At 32.5% G+C, this 18,443-nt stretch overlaps 5 protein-coding genes across 10 annotated transcripts; 4 read left to right on the top strand and 1 right to left on the bottom strand.

The window, feature by feature from the left end:
* The first annotated feature begins 1,479 nt into the window (after positions 1-1,479).
* On the top strand, positions 1,480-5,624 carry mrj (DnaJ heat shock protein family (Hsp40) member B6 mrj). 5 transcript variants are annotated; one of them, XM_075729297.1, is made up of 6 exons: positions 2,504-2,659; positions 2,766-2,960; positions 3,799-4,061; positions 4,140-4,249; positions 4,309-4,702; positions 4,768-5,624. In XM_075729297.1, the coding sequence occupies exons 3-6, from the start codon at positions 3,994-3,996 to the stop codon at positions 4,880-4,882; spliced, it is 687 nt and encodes a 228-aa protein (XP_075585412.1). In that variant the 5' UTR covers positions 2,504-2,659; positions 2,766-2,960; positions 3,799-3,993; the 3' UTR covers positions 4,883-5,624. The 5 variants fall into 5 exon arrangements, with proteins under 5 accessions (XP_046914497.1, XP_075585412.1, XP_075585414.1 ...); XM_047058541.2 differs by lacking the exons at positions 2,504-2,659; positions 2,766-2,960 and adding an exon at positions 1,480-2,266; XM_075729299.1 differs by lacking the exon at positions 2,766-2,960 and having other exon boundaries at positions 2,531-2,659.
* A 380-nt stretch (positions 5,625-6,004) lies between these two features.
* On the top strand, positions 6,005-7,791 carry TyrRS-m (Tyrosine--tRNA ligase, mitochondrial). Its single transcript, XM_047058408.2, has 3 exons — positions 6,005-6,396; positions 6,449-7,175; positions 7,240-7,791. Exons 1-3 carry the CDS (start codon positions 6,251-6,253, stop codon positions 7,759-7,761), a joined length of 1,395 nt encoding a protein of 464 aa, XP_046914364.1. The 5' UTR covers positions 6,005-6,250; the 3' UTR covers positions 7,762-7,791.
* On the bottom strand, positions 7,723-9,318 carry Smu1 (Smu1 spliceosomal factor). Its single transcript, XM_047058405.2, has one exon. The coding sequence runs from the start codon at positions 9,316-9,318 to the stop codon at positions 7,771-7,773; it is 1,548 nt and encodes a 515-aa protein (XP_046914361.1). The 3' UTR covers positions 7,723-7,770.
* Positions 9,319-10,885: 1,567 nt separating this feature from the next.
* BRWD3 (bromodomain and WD repeat-containing protein) lies at positions 10,886-17,361 on the top strand. Of its 2 annotated transcripts, none has more exons than XM_075729302.1 (2): positions 10,886-17,036; positions 17,096-17,361. In XM_075729302.1, the coding sequence occupies exon 1, from the start codon at positions 11,270-11,272 to the stop codon at positions 16,949-16,951; it is 5,682 nt and encodes a 1,893-aa protein (XP_075585417.1). In that variant the 5' UTR covers positions 10,886-11,269; the 3' UTR covers positions 16,952-17,036; positions 17,096-17,361. The 2 variants fall into 2 exon arrangements, with proteins under 2 accessions (XP_075585417.1, XP_046914528.2); XM_047058572.2 differs by having other exon boundaries at positions 10,886-17,040.
* A 105-nt stretch (positions 17,362-17,466) lies between these two features.
* Positions 17,467-18,375, top strand: LOC142597393 (uncharacterized). Its single transcript, XM_075729303.1, has one exon. The coding sequence runs from the start codon at positions 17,600-17,602 to the stop codon at positions 18,251-18,253; it is 654 nt and encodes a 217-aa protein (XP_075585418.1). The 5' UTR covers positions 17,467-17,599; the 3' UTR covers positions 18,254-18,375.
* Positions 18,376-18,443: the final 68 nt, after the last annotated feature.

Here is an 18,443-nt window from a genome sequence, read left to right as displayed (position 1 = left end):
AACCTACCTACTGGAAAGGTGAACAACCTAATTTTTGAATAAATAATAATAGCAATGTTCGTCCCAACGAATCGAATGAATCAAGTCGATCAAAAGAAATACTTTGTCCATTATTGCAAATTGTAAATACCATAATGTCCCTGAATTTTCTTATGGACCCTGGATCACCAATGGCAACGATATTCATCGAATTAAATACTGGTAAATACATAATGCTTTGAATTGCAAAACTAAATAGCAATATATGGCTGGAAATATTGTTGCATGTTCATATTTTTTTTACATATTCTTTCTTCGGTAAAGAGTCATCGACATATATGGTTGTCAAGACAACCCTTTTTTTTCTTTTCTTTTTATGAATACGAATCGAAACTACACATATGATGATGCAATATCAGACAATCAATGATATCGTGATGATCATGTTTTAGCGTTTACTTTGTCTATGCTATTATATCGGTTTTTTTATCAATTTTATTTCCGGGTACTCTTATATAACATTAAAAATTTCAAGTAGGAACTGGTATAGTTTTTTTTTCTAGTTATGAATACAACTAGAATGATGACCTCTCATTTGATCATGACAATGAATAATGAAATCTGGATGATATTCCAATGCTTTTGTTATCGGGTTCAATAAACGAATAATTGGAAATAATAGACAAAACAAAAATTCATTTACCGCAACCAAGTAAAGTTTTTTTTTCATTCGCAAAATCCATGAATTTCATAATCCGATCAAAAAAAAAAAAAAAATTAAACGTGCCATTATATAAGTATTTTTATTATTATTATATTATGACGTCTTGACCGTGGCAATATTAAATCCATCCATATGTCAAAAGCGTGCGTAACAAAAAAAAAGTTTGCAAAATCAAATATTGATCCAAAATATTTTTTTTTTTTTTTTGGACAGATGGCTTATGGATAGAAGAACAACAAAACAAAAAAAATTGTTCCATCAATAAGATCAATTAATTAGCTGCTATAGTAAAAGTATTACCCAATAACATTAACAACTGGTTGGTATTTGGATATTTAAATATATCATTGAATTACGATAGCATTAATGCATGACCACCATCATCATGAGCATTATTATTTTAATAATTTGAAGATAATGTTATAATCCAAAAAACAAAAACGCCATAATCACCATAATTATCAATGAATATATTGTAACCATACAAAAATACAGATATTATATTTTCAAATAGGAATGGTTTTTGAAAATATCAGCGTCATTGACAATAAAAAAAAACAACAACAGCATCAGTGATTACAAAGTCTATATAGCTACCATGATGATGATGATGATCATCATCGTTATTTGATGACGATGATCATTTGAATGGAAAGATGATGGAAACCAAGAGAGAGAGAGAGAGAGTCAAAATTTAAAAAAAAAACAAGAAATCCAATGTAGCTGCTATTAAAAAAAAAATCAAATATAAATGCTGCTGCTGCTGCTACAACATCAATGATCTTTGCATGTGTGATATATATAATGTCGAATGTTGATGCTGTCGTCATCATCGTTTTAGATGTAAACGCCTACGACTACGACGACAAATATCCAAAGCAATATTTGTTGTAGCCATAGCAGCAATAGTAGCAACAACAACAACAACAAAAAGTCAGTTAGAATATTGTGTATGTAGGTTTTTGCACGCGTTCTTGGATCAAAATTCAACATTTATTAATACACCAGGCAAAGCAGTCAGAAGAAAAGGAAAGAACGAAAGCCATTTTTTCAAATTTTATTTGTTCGTTTGTGTTACTCGATGATAACAACAACAAATTTTATATTGCTCAAAAAGTTTTCTCATTTCTACATTGTTTTTGCCTTTGTTTGTTTTTATCATCATCATCATCATCATTATATATGTCGTCCATCGCCATAATCCTGGCGTTTCGTCGACAACTCATTCATAATCCATTTGGAACGACACATTCCACATATGTTTTAAAATAATAATAAGATACATTGTTTCTTTCGAATCTATTTATTGTTGATGGTGATATTGAAAATTGTGTATCTATTATTTTGTTTTCGTTTTGGAAATTTACTAAATTTTTCGCAACTTGGTTCACTCATTGATTTATATGACGGTGGTAATGTGGAAAAATAATTATCTCAACTCATCATTATTATCAAAATAATTTCACATCCTTAATCCATATCATCAAAATCAAATCTATCTATTTCTAAATTAATTTCATTGTTTTTCATACAATTACATTGATTGTTATTTTATCTGAAGAGGTAAGTTTTTGCGTTTGAAATCATACATGTATTTTGAATGATAAATTTCGATTGAACAAATGATAAACATTGAATGACTGATTATAATAGCTCCATATCACTATCGTTTGATTGTTAATGAAAATTATCATGTTGAAAACAAAAAAAAAAAAATTTTTTTGTTGCTTGTTGATTGCAATCAAAAATACATTTTTTTATATTATATAAACTAAAAAACAAATAATACGAAATCATATCAAATCTTGTGAATCCAAAGTGAAATCCATATCATATAAACAAAAGAAACACTGTCACGCAAGAATAACGAAATCGTTTCTCGTTTTTCGAAAATAAAATAACTACGAAAAAAAAATTGAAAATCAATCAACCGAATCGTTGAAAATCATAATTCCAGTAATTATAATTAAAAAAAATTACGTTATCTCATCTCAGAAAGGGACCCAAGATTTGGGTCCTTGTCTGCTGCTGTATTTTTTTGTTTGTTTGTTTGTTTGTTTAGATTCAATTGATGAGCTCATGTTTAAATTCAAATTCGTGAATTCGTGATCTTTGAAAAAACGTATCACCATTTTTTTTCTGTGTTCCCATCTTTTCAGTTTATTGTAACAGTATTTGATAATCATTAATTTATTTTTAGTTTTGTTATCCTACCCTTTAAATCGTGTACTAAATATAATATATATTCTGATTTAAGGTAAGATGAAAAATAAATAAAAAAAAACTTGATCAAATTTCATTAATGACGATTATCACAAGAAAATATATAGTTTTTTTTCCTTCTTCATCCATCAGTTTGGTATAGGAAAACTAAAACCTTGTTTGTTATATGATCGTTCTTGGGTCATAAATTTTGTCACATGTTTTTGATATATTATGCAATATTTCGGGTGAAAAGTGAAAAAAAGAATCACTAGTTGGATTTTGTTTTTGATACATTTACCGCTACTCCATGAATATTGTAGCCGCCACCCAAGAATAAATTTTGACCATATATGAATGTGTACATTTACTTTCATTTTTGGGTCTAATAATTCAAACCACAAGTAAAAAGACATTCAACCCTTATGTTTTTTGTGTGTGTGTGTGTGTGATCAGTTCATTTATCTCGCCCATTTTTTTCCCGAATCGCATGCACAAGAATTCATTCATCCATTAAAAAAAAATTGTCTCTGAGTAAGTCAACCCAGAAGAAAAAAAAATGAACAACAAAAAAGTCATTGTCTTGTTAACAACAACAGTATAAAAAAAACATACTTAAACAGAAAAACAACTTTTACAGGATTTCGAATTACAAACTGTGACTGAAAAACGGGGCCAACTACCCCAACAAAATCATCTAATTATCATCATAGCAGTTGCATGATTGTCACAAGTCTAAGCATTTTTCCCGTCATAGTCATCATCATATATCTATACATTTGTTGCGTATAAAAACTGTTAGCTTTAATCAAAAACTTATTTATAAATTTGACAACAACAATAATTATTATTCAATTCAATTATAATTTTTTATTTGCTTTCAATTATTATAGATGCTTTACATAACAATTGAATAAAAAAAAATCCTGATAAAAAATTCTTTCATTGCGGATCAACTTGGAAACAAAACGTTTTTTTGACGAAATCCAACAAATAAAAACGACCAAAAATATTTTGAAACTACTCATATATCTGCCTGCCAACAACATCATCAAACGTGAGAAAGTAAAGCAAAGAACAACTTGAAAATGGCAGTCGATTATTATGAAATTTTACAAGTAACTCGTACGGCATCGCCTGATGAAATTAAAAAAGCGTAAGTTTTTTTTTGAGTGAATGAGAAATGAAAAAACTTGCTTAAGCTCATCTGTTTACTTTTCTATGGATTGTTTAGTTATCGCAAATTGGCACTAAAATGGCATCCCGATAAAAATCCAAATAATAAAGATGAAGCAGAAAAACAATTTAAACAAATTTCACAGGCATATGAAATTTTGTCTGATGGTTAGTCTATTTTTTTCATTCTTGAAACAATAATAACATTTGTTTGTTTGATGAAATAGATAAGAAACGTCGCCAATACGATAAATATGGTTCGGTCGATGATCAACAAGATTTTTTTGGCACAAACAACAATCACAATCCATTCGCATCTATGTTTTCATTTCGTGATCCACACGATATATTCCGAGAATTTTTTCGTGCTGATCCGTTTGCCGATTTCCAGCCATTTGGAGGTGGAGGTTTTCCCCCGTTTGGTCAAAACGGTTTTGGTTTTGGCAATCTACAACCATTTGTTGATCCTTTTGGCGTTGGTAATACCCATAGCTCTTTCACGACATTCACATCGGATGATCCATTTGCTCACATGAATGGGAATGGTATGCGTTCTAATGTCAAACGTACAACAACAACAACGACTAAATATGTGAATGGTAACAAAATTGAAACAAGAAAGTAAGTGATTATCGATTGAATTTAAATGAACTGTTCTAATTAAATTTTTCGTTCATAATAAATAGGGTGTTTGAAAATGGAAAAGAAACTGTCACTGTCCACGAGAATGGTATTCTCAAGTCAAAAGTCATCAAAGATGCACCACAAAATAATCTCAGTAAACAATCTATCAAATTCTAATCAAAACCATTCATCTTAATCCTAAAAATCATACACACACACACACACACACACATACATAATTAGTAATTGCTAACATACATACATAAATACAAATTTTACATTTTCAAAGATCAAACAATTTTAGGTTTAGACATGACCAATTTATTGTTATTTTACTATTATGAACAATTTTATTGCTGAAAAACGATTGATCTTTGTTCGATCAAAAAAAAAAATCCATAATCATTCCGATTTTCTTTCATTGTTAATTGTCAAGTTTTTTTTCCTGAATTTAGACATGATTTTTGCCACATTGCGCGCTCATACATACATAATAAACATCTCTTTTGAACAAGTATTAAAATCATTTTATTATTCATACATGAGAATTTATATGGCAATGGCACAAAACATAATAAATACAAAAACGAATTCTGATACTTTGAATAGCATAGATACATCAAAATAATTCATTATTCCTTGAATTGATTACATATACTTTTTACATGGAAAAAAAGAATCGCTTTATACACCATTGATTCCATAATTTTCAAAACATACACAACATAAAGACACCAACTCGTCCTGTTATTATCCATATTCACTACAGCCAATCATTTTGAAAATCCATATTGATACTCTTTTGTATATTATTTTTTCTTTTTATTTAATTTTATGGAATTTTCTCCAAAAAAAAAAAAAATAAATAATCAATAATTTAAAATGAACATTTATCGAATTCATTAAATCATCTTTACGAGAATCCTTGCCTATCTAAACATGAGTTTTTTTTTCTAAATATGATTCTTGTAATATTATCCCCTTTGTAAAAACTAAAATTGTGGTTGTTGTAAAATTATTCATTTGGTTGGAAAAAAACCTTGAATGGAAAAACGTTTTTTTTTGTGGTGGATTTATTTCAAGTTTGAATGATGATGATGATTTATGCTAAACATAGACATATTTTATTTGTTTGATGTTCATCATCAACATTGACAACGACTCACGCACTAATATGATAATTAATGAAAACTTGTGTGTGTATTGTGTGGTCGTTATTGTCGACAAACAGAAGCAATACACACATTTAAAAAAAAACTGATGATTATTGAAAATTTTATTAAGAAAAAGAGTAACATTGTTTGCCCACTCATGGAGAAATTTTTCGCGACCAATAGATATATAAACAAAATTGAACAAACAAATGATTCAAAATGAATTTTAAACGTGGAAAAAAGTTACATCTTTCATGATAATGGCGGGAATTTTCGATTTAAATCCGTGGATTATAAGAACGTCGTTTATGTATGATTTATATTTACATCCAATAAATGAAATACCATGTGACATGAAATAAACAATTTCATTGATCGGTTAACGTTAATAATGCAATCATTAATTGTCCGTTCCGTTTCGATTCTGAGATTATCATCTCAATTAATTAGCCAAAACTCATTGAAAAGATTTATTGGATCAAAAATTTATGATCAATTATCTTCGAAAGGATTGTTTAGTTCATATTTTCCTCAAAGGTAATTTTTTGTATTTTGGTTATTCTAATTTTTAATTTTTTTCTTCTCTCAGTGCTAATATCAATGAATTTTTATCACGAAAACAGATAATTTATGCCGGTTTTGATCCCACCAACAAAAGCCTTCATGTTGGAAATCTTTTAGTATTGATTTCATTATTTCATTTGCATCATCATGGTCATCGAATCATTCTACTCATTGGTGATGCTACGGCTCATATTGGTGATCCTTCGGGTAAAGTACAGGAACGACCTATTCTTTCTGACAATCTTATCGATTCGAATGCCTGTGGTATTGAACAAGACATTCAACAAGTCTTTGATAATTATCGGAAATATTTTGCTAAACATGTTGCTGATGATCGAGAATTTGTCATTCTTCGTAATAGCGAATGGTTTAACAAAATGAATGTTGTTGATTTTATCAACAAATATGCTCGATATCTTCGTATGGGTGATATGTTAAACAAAAGTGCCATTCGAGAGCGATTAGAATCACCAAGCGGTCTAAGTTTTGCAGAATTTGCCTATCAAACTTTTCAAGCATATGATTGGTATCATCTCTTCAAACAATATGGATGTCGAGTACAGGTTGGTGGTGTTGATCAAACAGTGAACATTCATAATGGTTATGATTTGATCAAGAAAATTGATCAACAACTTCCATGTGGATTATTCATTCCATTAATTACGGACAATAAAGGAAATAAAATTGGCAAATCCGAAGGTAAAGCTGTATTTTTAAATCCAGAAATGACGACACCATTTGGACTTTATCAAGTTAGTTATTATTTTTGTTTTAATTCTTCATGAGCTAAAATTAAGTTCATTTGTACAAAAATAGTATTTTATGCGAATACCCGATCGTGATATCAACCGTTTATTAAAATTATTTTCATTTCGGCCATTGGCCGAAATCGAAACGTTGATACTAAATCAGATGAAAAATCCAAAACCATGGCAATTACAGAAACGCTTAGCCGAAGAGATGACATTACTGGTACATGGACAAAATGGTTTAGATCAGGCAAAACGAATAACATCAGCATTGTTTGACAAAAATCTTGATCAATTAGGCAACCTTAATGAACAAGAAATCAACGATGTATTTGACGGTGTTCCTATCATTCATATGGAATTTATCGAACAACAAACTACCGTACTAAACCTGGCGATGCAAACAAATTTTTTTCATTCCGAAATTGAAGCAATCAATACGATTAAGGATGGTGGTTTTTATATTAATTATAATCGTCATTCTAAAGCGGATGATTTGATTGAAAATAAGCCAGAACATATATTAAAAAATCATATTACGATAGTTAGCTTGGGTAAACGAAATCATTGTTTAATAAAATGGTTATAATGAATAAAATTAAGCTTTCCATAATTTCAATAATCCATCAATACTATATGTAGCCAGAATATTCTGTTTGGGATGATGGCAGAGACCAATAATTTCAGCATCGGAAACTTCCATAGTATGATCGATCTTTCCAGATTGAATATCGAAACAATATAATTGTCGATTTTCAGCCACAGCATAAATGAATTCACCATGTGGTGAAACGGTACAGCAAACAAAATCTCCGCCATCCGCTACAGCATTTGTTAACGTTCGAACAATCTGTCCGGACATATTCATTATACTGATTGTATTGCTACGAGTACAGATTAGAAAATGTTCTGGTGTTTTCGGCATCAATTGTATGGTATTCACTGCAATTTCAATCGTTGCCGATCCAGATATGGCCGTTGATTTATATGAATTAACACATTCAGCATTTTTAAGATTCCAAATTTTTACCGTACCATCCGAACTACCACTTATGACATGATGTTGATCATTGCTAAATATAACGGTATTAATAAAACTTGTATGGCCACGAAATTCTTTAAGCATTTTTCCACTTTTCATTCCATGTACTCGCAATGTTCCATCATAGCTACCAGAAAGGATTTGGGTATAATCGCGATTAAATTGTATACAGGTGACACCTTTGTTATGTGCTTTATCATAACGGCGTATACACTGGCCAGTTTGAATTTTCCAGATTTTTATCTTACCATCTTGACTGCCAGAAACGAGCATTTCGGAATCTTTACTGAACGTTAAACACAGGACAGCATCATCCATCATCATGAATTGTTCCTGCGCTTGATATTTGAGATCTTTGCGGATTTTTCCAGTGATAAAATTCCATACTTCAATTAGGCCGTCAACGGTACCGGTAACCAAAAATTGCCCATCTGGTGAAAATGTTGCACATTCAACATGAATTTTATGGCCAAATTTAATCGTTTTGGATAGCCGTGTTGGATAAGTTTCATCTTCTTCCTCTTTTATTGATGTTTTACCACGGAACAGATCGATGGAGCTACCTTGTGGTAATAGGCCTTGGTGTTGTTGCCATTTTAATGCCTGACCAATGAGTACCATCAATCGTGATGATGGAACGACGGTAACATCTGAACTTAGACTCTGGGAAATCTGTGCACGTCGTTTTTCTTTGCAGCTTCCTTCTGGATAGGCTTCATATGGATCGAAATAACTTTTGGCCAATAAAGTTTCTAAATGAAGATATCGTTCGGCGTGATCATTTTTCAATTTTAACATAGGATCAGTTTGTCGTAGCAGACTTCGAGCTGCACCATATTCACGCATTTCAATCAATTCGATCACAATTTGTTCATATAAATCAATGAGTTTTTTATCCGGAAGATTTAATGGTTGTATAACTTTCAATACGGTTTCCCAATGACCATTTTGAATATCTTGTACGAATGATTCAATAGAATCGACCGTATTCAATTGAATCGATGATTCTTCTTCCAATACTTGCAATGTTCGATGAAGATTATTTTCTTTTAAAAATTGTTCAATCAATCGTATTACATCGGATGATTCGATTTCAATTGACATTTTTGTTTTGACAATAAAAATTTTATAAACAATTTAAAAAAAAAATCCCAAATAAAAAAAAGATATAAAAACACCCAAGTAAATAAATAGGTGTAAATAGCGTGATCAAATGATGAGAAGCTCAAATGAGAAACTCACACGCATCCAGACAACGGAAGGGTTCGTTTATATATAAACAAACACACACACACAAGAGTGTATTATTATTGAGAATTGTAAAAGTTGGAGAGAAAAAAAAAATTAAAAATTCAATATATCTACATTTTTATGGTCACTACTTTTGAGTGATTTGAATTATCATCTTAAAATAATAAAATAAATATAAATAAAAACTATGAGAAAATTAATAAAATCGAATCAATGTTCTAAATGGCCAAGTTGAATATGAATGAACGAAAATAGACAAACATTCGATCGTTCGAATGGAATTTGACTTTGGCCATTAGAATTGTTAATCGATAACCGTTATTTGAATTATCGGTAAACTTAATTTGTATTATTCAACACAATAATGTTGGTGATATGAATTATATTAAAATTATTTCGATTCAAATCATATGGATTCTTATGTCATATTTCTTTAGTTGACATGTTTACTGTATCATCATTGTTATTGATCATCCGTTCTCATCTGTCAAAATTTAGAATCACGTGGTATTTTGATTTTTTTTTTGTCACGTGGATAGCACATGGCTTAATATTGTGTTTCAGATGATAACCGATCGGATGGTCAAAAAATATCAAGAAATTGATTTGAACGCTTTGTTGAACGCAATTTGTAACTTAGCTTCGATTTTCTACATAATATCTTTCCATTTGTTCATTTTTCCTTTAATTGTTAAAAGTTCATGACCCAGGTCACTGTTTCCTATATTTTATTTGTTCATAAAATGGACCCAGGATCGATTATTAGTGTCTTTTTTCATTGAAACAAACATTGAGTCCAAAAAATGGTCTTGCTCTCACCAATATCAGCTAAATTTGTGTCATTGTCAATCTAATCGATCCTTAGGACCCTGTAGAATCAATTATCATCAAAAAAACAGGAAAAATTTAGAGAAAAATCTTCGAAAATAACGATCAAAATTTTTTAATTTCAATCAATGTAAATCAAAAATTTTTGAAATTTCCGAGTCACTTCCGGTTTTCATGGTTTTCACGTTGATCATGATTTCTACTTCCTATCAATGAAACATCGAAGAAGAAAGCTCAAACAAAAAAAAAACAAGACCCAACAAACGTAAAGGGAGGAATATAACAAATCACCTCAAATATCCTCCATCGTCATCATCATCATCATTCAATGAGCATATAACCGACGCTTGCGCCTGCTAAGACAAAAAAGTTTCTGTAAAAACCATTACATATATTTCAATCACAATTTTATTGTTGACCATATTTGATTATAATAACATTAATTAATACCACTACCAAATGTTAATATATGACATTGTTATACGTGCTATTACAGTGTTGTTGAATCGCCCTCTTTGTTTAGCTATGAACCACTACTACTTTACATTGATTTCTCAGTCAGTTGTTGGCCTTTTCTCATTTTCTCATTCGATGATGAGTCGTTGTCGTCATTTTCTTTCGCTCGTTTTACTGGCTTTAGCTAAATGTAATATTTAACCAATAACCAACAAGAATTCCTCATTATCCATTGAAACGAAAACGAATGAATTTTGATATTATTCTTTCGAATTTATAGAGAAACGATAATAGTTTTGTGTTTTGAATTTCGATCTCATTCAATTTTATTATTATTAATCCATCTTTTTAAAAAAAAACTGTGAACCAAGAACCAGATAAGTTATCGTTCAACGCTATGATTTTTAATCAACAACAACAGCAACGATTCGGCAATTTTGTCTCCTGATTCTATTCTTACCATCATTTATTGATATATAAATTTCTTCAATCAGAATTAAAATCAGTAACAATTTTACAAATGGAACAGGATAGCCCTTTACCATCATCATCATCATCAGATCATCCGGATGATCATACATCACATCAACAACAACATCAAGAACAAAATCAACAACAACAAAAATTAAGTGCACATCTAATACCGGCAACCATCGATGATAACATACTTAAACGTGAATTATATTTTTTAATTTATAAATTTTTGGAACGAAGTCCATTACAACAATCATTTCAAGTATTACAACGTGAATTAGAATCCAATGCATGTCTTTTACCACCACAATATGATTGGCGTACCGGTACGGAACGTTCATTGGAAGAATCTGGATTTGGGAAGGAAATACTCGAGCTAGCCATTAGGCAGCATCCACACATCACTGCCGATTATCTATTTCAATCACTAAAACAAGCACATCAGGCCTTAGGTCAAGTTGTGCCACCACCGATTGAAAATTCTATCGTTTCATTCCTATCAGCCGGACGTTTTTCATTGATACGACCTATACCGAAAAAATCATTAATACCGGAACAAGATGAACGTTTATTACCACGAAATCGTAATCCATATTCATTAGCATCTATATCCAATCATCGTAACCATGCACCACCATTGCCGTCACAACGTTTTTCATCGGTTCATTTTCCCGGGCATATTAGTCAAACATTATTCAGTCGGCAATTGGCTGGTCCTAAGCCCATAACGCATCTATTGCCAGTTGGATTCTATGAACAATATCAAAAATATAGTCGTGTACTTGGTCATCTTTCTTCCGTATTCTGTGTTCTTTTCGATCGTACTGGGCGATTTTTGGTGACTGGAGCGGATGATACTATCATTAAAATTTGGTCTGCATCCAATGGCCGTTTATTGGCTACCTTACGTGGACATCAAGGTGAAATAACCGATTTATCTATTTCACTTGAAAATGATATGCTTGCATCGGGCAGTTGTGACAAAAAAATTCGTGTTTGGGACCTACGTACGACTGCTTTGATCAAAACGTTAAAGAATCATGAAGATCAAATATCAGCTGTAAAATTTTGCCCACTTATGACACAGGATACTCGATATCTAGTATCAATCTCTCAGGATGGTAGTGTTTGTTTTTACAAATATGATGCTAAAACTCGCTTGTTTCAGGATGATCCGATTCGTTTTGTCGAACGTAAACGTCGCGATTCTCAACTAGTATCATGTTCGTTCTCGGCAGGTGGCGCCTTTTTTGCTGTTGGTTCAACTGATTGCAGTCTTTATGTTTTTCATGTTTCCGCACCGGCTGGTCCGGCTAAAATTCTTGAAATTGAACAACATACAGATCATGTGGATTCTTTACAATTTAGCAATCGATCAATGTTACGATTTATTTCTAGTGGTCGTGATGGTCTGGCGCACATTTGGAATTATGAAAAACAAAAATGGAATCATCTCAAAATTGATATAAATCAACGATTAGATGGTCGACCACCAGAACGTCGAGTAGAAATTGCTGGAACATCAAAGATTTGTGTTTTACGTGTTTGCATGGTTGCCTGGACAATTGATGATCGTTTTGTTATCACTTCATTAACAGATAGTTCGATTAAGGTTTGGTTTTCACATAATGCTAAATTAAAACATGTTCTTTATGGTCATGAAGATGAAGTATATATTATTGAACCACATCCTACTGATGGTCGAATTATATTGACCGCCGGACATGAAGGTGCTATAATGATCTGGGATGTTGTCACCGGCACAAATATAAAAACATTTTACAATGCATTGGAAAATTCTCAGGTTCCCGCATCATTGTTCGATGCTAAATGGAATCCGGACGGTACAATGTTTGCTGCGACCGATAGCTATGGACATTTAATTCTTTTTGGACTATCACCATCGAATCCATATGCCGAATTACCTGAACATATGTTTTTTCATACCGATTATCGGCCTATCATACGTGATGTCAATGATTTTGTTATAGATGAACAGATGCAGATTGCACCACATCTAATGCCACCACCATTTTTAGTCGATATTGATGGGAATCCCTATCCACCACGACTTCAGCGGCTAGTACCTGGCCGAGAAAATTGTCACGATCCACAACTTATACCGTTCGATGGTGGTGATCAACAAAATGATCAACAAGCTCAACAACAAGGAGCCCTTACTATTGACGATATGATTGAACGTTTACAGCGAGAACAACGAGGGCAACGACTACCAAGTGGTTCAGGAGATAATTCGGCTCCAACTTCAGCTTCTTCACCAGCTGCTGCTTTGCGAAATTCTCATTCGGTTGGTGACGGTGTACGTAATGCTGCCAATTTAGTCGATCCAAATAACCGTGTTAATGATGAAAATGGTAGACCAAATAGATTTCAAATGGGTATATTCATGCGAAAACCATTGATTATGCCGTTGCCTGAACGTGAAATCGAATTCATTCGTGAACGACAATGTTCGCTAAATAGAATGGAAGAAGAATATTATCGGGCAGAACAGAAAAAACGATCAAAAGAGATTGAACCAATTGAACCATTACCAAAATTTAAGCCATTTACACGACGACAACGAAGAATATTGTACCAGTCCAGTGGTGTCATACGTGCATCATCACGATCAAATCGTTCAAATACAAATAATGCCGATAGTAATGAACGTCGATTTGCATTAGTTCCGCTTGATGAAGATGATTCTAATGACGAAGATTTTACTGGTACATCAGAAGAGGAATCGAGTGATTCAGATGATACTACATCAGATTCAGATTGGAATCAACCATCAACATCACGTGATAGAACGCCATTCACAAATTCAGCTGCTGCTGTTGCGACTAGTGCTTCTACCAGTCGTAAACGCAAACGTCGTGGTACCGATGTTGATGATGATGATGAAGAGGAGGAAGAGGATCGTATTCAAAGTGATAATGATGATAACGCTCAGCATGGTCCTTCCAGTGATATAATCCTTTTAAATCAGCCATCAACTTCAAATGGAAACGATGGATCTATACGATCAAGACGGCAAAAAAATATCGAAGATATCCATAATCCATCTGAAAGACGTCAACGTTTTGAACAAATTCCTGTTGATCGTAGTGGGCATACATTTCGACAGCTTAGAGATGACCACCACCTTGATGAACAGTTTCGACCACCTGAATGGTTTACGAATAGTAAACCTAAACGAATGCCTTATTTTCCACAGATTGGTGATCGTGTTGTATATTTCCGTCAAGGTCATCAGAAATATATTGATGCAGTACGTGAAACGAAATGTTATAAAATTAATCTGGCAACAAAACCATTTCGATTACGTGGAAGTGATTCGGATGAAATATTTGCCAAAATTATCGGTATTCAATATCATGTCAAGCCACCACGTTTAGTTACACTGCGTATGGTTGTTGTAGATCCATTAGCTGAAGAAAACGAAGCTGAACAGCAACAAACAGCGAATAATGTTGATCCATCTTCATCCATTCATCATCCCCATAATGCCCAGCAACAATTTTCTATTCGATATCATGATCTAGATCATGTTTGTGATTTCATCATCCTGAAACAATGGTACGATATATCCGTTTCACGTGAATGGCGTATTTCTGACAGATTTCGATCAGCAATCGATGATCAATGGTGGATCGGTCGTATTCATTCGACGCGTTATACTGAAGCAAATTCTTATTTTCAATCAATCCAAGTTATTTGGTGTAATGGTGAAAAAGAATTATTAAGTCCTTGGGATTTGGAACCTCTAGAATCGAATCCAGATGATCCCGATCAACAAACACATGATGGTCAATCAGTAACCGATGAAGAGCGAATATCATTTTCAATGATTGATGATCAAGAATGGCCACTGGAACAACGTAATCGTGATCGTGAACGTATAATAAATGGCCTTTTACGTGTTATGGAATTTTCACATGCAGAAGAATTTGCCGCTCCTGTTGATCTCAATCAACATCCATTATATGCAATAACAATACCGTATCCGATGGACTTATCTACAATCATGTCGAGATTACGATCAAATTTCTATAGGCGTTTAGAAGCGGTTAAATTTGATGTGCGTTTTATTGAATCGAATGCCGCATTATATAATATGCCTGAATCACTTATTGTTAAAAAAGCCAAAATTATTACCGAATGTTGTTTACGTTTTATAGAAGATTCTGAATGTCAAGATCCGACACCAATCATGAATGAATTAAGTAATACTTATGCATCAGAATTAGTCACCGCTTCACCTGTCGATCCTACTCAACAACAGCAACAGCAACTCCATTCATCATCAGCTTCATCATCGTTTGACCAACAAAGGCCACGAAGATCTACACGTCGTATTCGCCCGGTAATGTTTTCTGATAGTGACATGGATGAAACTAATCACCAAGGTCAGTCATCGAGATCTGTCCGTGCCAAACGTAGTCATAATCGACATCCATACGACCATGATGATAATAATAGACCACGCAAAACATGGAAACAATTGTGTCGTGAACTTATTGATCAGATTTTCGAGCTTTCCGATTCTGAACCTTTCCGTGCACCTGTTGATCCGATCATCTATCCCAATTATGCGCACATAATCGATACACCAATGGATTTGACGACAGTAAAAGAACAGCTCCTAGCCGATATCTATGATTCACCGCAGGATTTTGCCAAAGATATGCGTCTAATATTTACCAATTCCAAACAATTCAATACAAACAAAAAATCACGTATTTATTCATTAACCATTCGATTGTCGAATATATTTGAAGAAAAGATGCGCTCAGTAATGAGTGAATTAAAGTCATCAAGAATGCTTAAGAATCGACAATCATCCAATGGTGGTCGCCGATCTGGTCGAAATAGTAGTAATGCAAGAATCAATCGCGGAACTAGTCGATATCCACAAAAATCATCATCATCGCTACCAATGTCACCGTCATTGCCTAGCCCTTATGAACAACAATTAAATGGGCCATCGACAAGTCGAAGACGATGTATGACACAGCAATTAATGATGATTGGTTCAAAACAACAATCATCATTGGCTATTGCATCTAATCATTATAATCAACAACAACGTTCTAGTCATAGAATTTCAAAATATTATTATGGTTCAAATTCGGTTGAAAAATATGGCCTTAGACATCGACGGAAGCGTATTCGAACGTATAAAGAAGATGATAGTAATGAAGATTTTGATGATGATGATGATAATGACGATGATGATGAATCTATGAATATTGATCAAAGTATTAATAATAATGTCAAAGGACATAGCGATAACAATAATAATAATACACAATCAATTGTTAATGAAAAATATCATTTACGGCGTAACAATAGAAAACCTCGACGATTCTATTCGGATGACGATGTAGAGGAAGAATCAGAATTACCTGAAGAAGAAGAAGAAACAAAAGATGAAGAAGATACAGATGAAAAGACAGATGTTGAAGATGATCGTGAAGAGGAGGAAGAGGAAGAAGAAGAAGAAGAAGAACAGCCAAATGATTCAGATGCAACTCAATTTGATGCAGATGATGATGATGATGATGACAATAAAGAAAATTCATCATCTCGTACCGGAACACGGAGGCCGATTCGAGCTGCAGCAAGAAAACGAGTAAATTATGATGAAAATGTCTCTGATTCTGATGATGAAATGACCGGAAATCGAATCCGTGAACTAAATGTTAGGCTACGGTCTCATTAGAACCTTTTCACCGAGCCAGACGACTCAGAACAAATCAAAAATCATCAAGTGTGAAAAGTTGTGCTAAAATTGATCCAGACAGCTTGTAGGTTGGTTTTTTTTTTAAAAAAAGAATGAAATTAATTTTCTTTTTCTTTCAAATAGGTTCAACAGTGGTCAGATTTGGTCATTGAATACAATATTGGTACGTGTTGATGTGATCTTTTCGTGAATGGTAACAACAATCAGAATAAGAATAAAAAAAATAGCTGATAAAGAAAAACAATCTATTAGTCCGTGAATGAAATGATTACGTGTGGATGTAAATAGCATGTGTGTGTGTACAGCTATGTAAACAATGCATTGAATGTCTTTTACAATCATGTTAACGAATATTCAGTATATTATAATAAATTAAGTGTGTATATCAATTTTGTGTTGTTAAAGTGTATGTAGAATGTAAACAAAAAGTGTTAAAGGATGAAGATGAAGATGCTATTCCACAGAGATTTAAAAATTATTTTTTCTTTTATTCTGATAGATGGCACTATTGTAGCTTGTCACTTTTACAATTTCTACGATATATTTTGAGCCAATACGAATCGAATGATAAAATTCTTGATGTAAATTTTTTTCATTTTGTTTCGTCAAATTACCTACACCTAAAACATGGATCTTTGGGGTGAAATAGAAGATTCTCCAATCGATACTAAATCTCAACAATTGTTGCTGAATTCAACTCCAAAAATTGTCAATCCCTCAGAATTTGAACTTCATGATCAACAAAGATTTCAAGCAAATCCATTGTTGGTTAAACATCATAGCACAGATTATATAATTGGATCCTCATCTTCAAACGAAATTACTAGCCCGTTCTTTGAAACACTTAAACTATTGATTGCCAAAGAACAACAAATTAATGATTATAAGAATGTTGAACAACTAAAAACAACGAAAAGCAACCATAATTCTGTTGCACAATCGATGCGTGAATCAATCATCATGATACTGACACACGTTGGCTTTGATCTTTCTCATGACCTCACCATTGATCTATTGGTCGATGTGCTCGAATATTATTTGAAATCATTTGGAAAATTACTACGTTCATTTACCGATTCGATCGATTTGCAATCACCGAATGATTTTTATGATATTATGGACAAAACTTTGCATCATATGAATGTACCAAATTTTGAATCTTTACGTAAATTTCATGAAGAACTTGTCGAAAATTATAATCGAGTAAAAACGGAAAATTCGTTTGAAGAAAATATCCAAAAAATGTCATGCCAAGGAACAAAAACAGCAGAAACAAAATGATGATTAGAAAAGAAACTATTCATGATAAATTTTTATTTTATTCTACTTATTCTTATCTGTGAATGAATTGTTTTGTATATACAAATTTTTGGAAATAAAATTAAAAATAAATGATTGTGAAATTGATAATTAGAATTAATTTTAGATTTTAGATATTTTCAACCGATTAGGTCATACCAACGAGGTAAGA

The sequence above is a fragment of the Dermatophagoides farinae genome, chromosome 3 (assembly GCF_024713945.1).
Source record: "Dermatophagoides farinae isolate YC_2012a chromosome 3, ASM2471394v1, whole genome shotgun sequence".
Classification (NCBI taxonomy): domain Eukaryota; kingdom Metazoa; phylum Arthropoda; class Arachnida; order Sarcoptiformes; family Pyroglyphidae; genus Dermatophagoides; species Dermatophagoides farinae.
This window is presented reverse-complemented; position numbering and strand designations above follow the sequence as displayed.

Excerpts from the sequence above, each read along its gene's own strand:
- mrj (XM_047058541.2), top strand. The coding sequence starts at position 3,994 with ATGGCAGTCGATTATTATGAAATTTTACAAGTAACTCGTACGGCATCG. Across the intron at positions 4,250-4,308 it reads ATATGAAATTTTGTCTGATG|ATAAGAAACGTCGCCAATAC; the intron begins GTTAGTCTATTT and ends TTGATGAAATAG. Across the intron at positions 4,703-4,767 it reads AACAAAATTGAAACAAGAAA|GGTGTTTGAAAATGGAAAAG; the intron begins GTAAGTGATTAT and ends CATAATAAATAG.
- TyrRS-m (XM_047058408.2), top strand. The coding sequence starts at position 6,251 with ATGCAATCATTAATTGTCCGTTCCGTTTCGATTCTGAGATTATCATCT. Across the intron at positions 6,397-6,448 it reads AGTTCATATTTTCCTCAAAG|TGCTAATATCAATGAATTTT; the intron begins GTAATTTTTTGT and ends TTCTTCTCTCAG. Across the intron at positions 7,176-7,239 it reads CACCATTTGGACTTTATCAA|TATTTTATGCGAATACCCGA; the intron begins GTTAGTTATTAT and ends GTACAAAAATAG.
- Smu1 (XM_047058405.2), bottom strand. The coding sequence starts at position 9,318 with ATGTCAATTGAAATCGAATCATCCGATGTAATACGATTGATTGAACAA.
- BRWD3 (XM_075729302.1), top strand. The coding sequence starts at position 11,270 with ATGGAACAGGATAGCCCTTTACCATCATCATCATCATCAGATCATCCG.
- LOC142597393 (XM_075729303.1), top strand. The coding sequence starts at position 17,600 with ATGGATCTTTGGGGTGAAATAGAAGATTCTCCAATCGATACTAAATCT.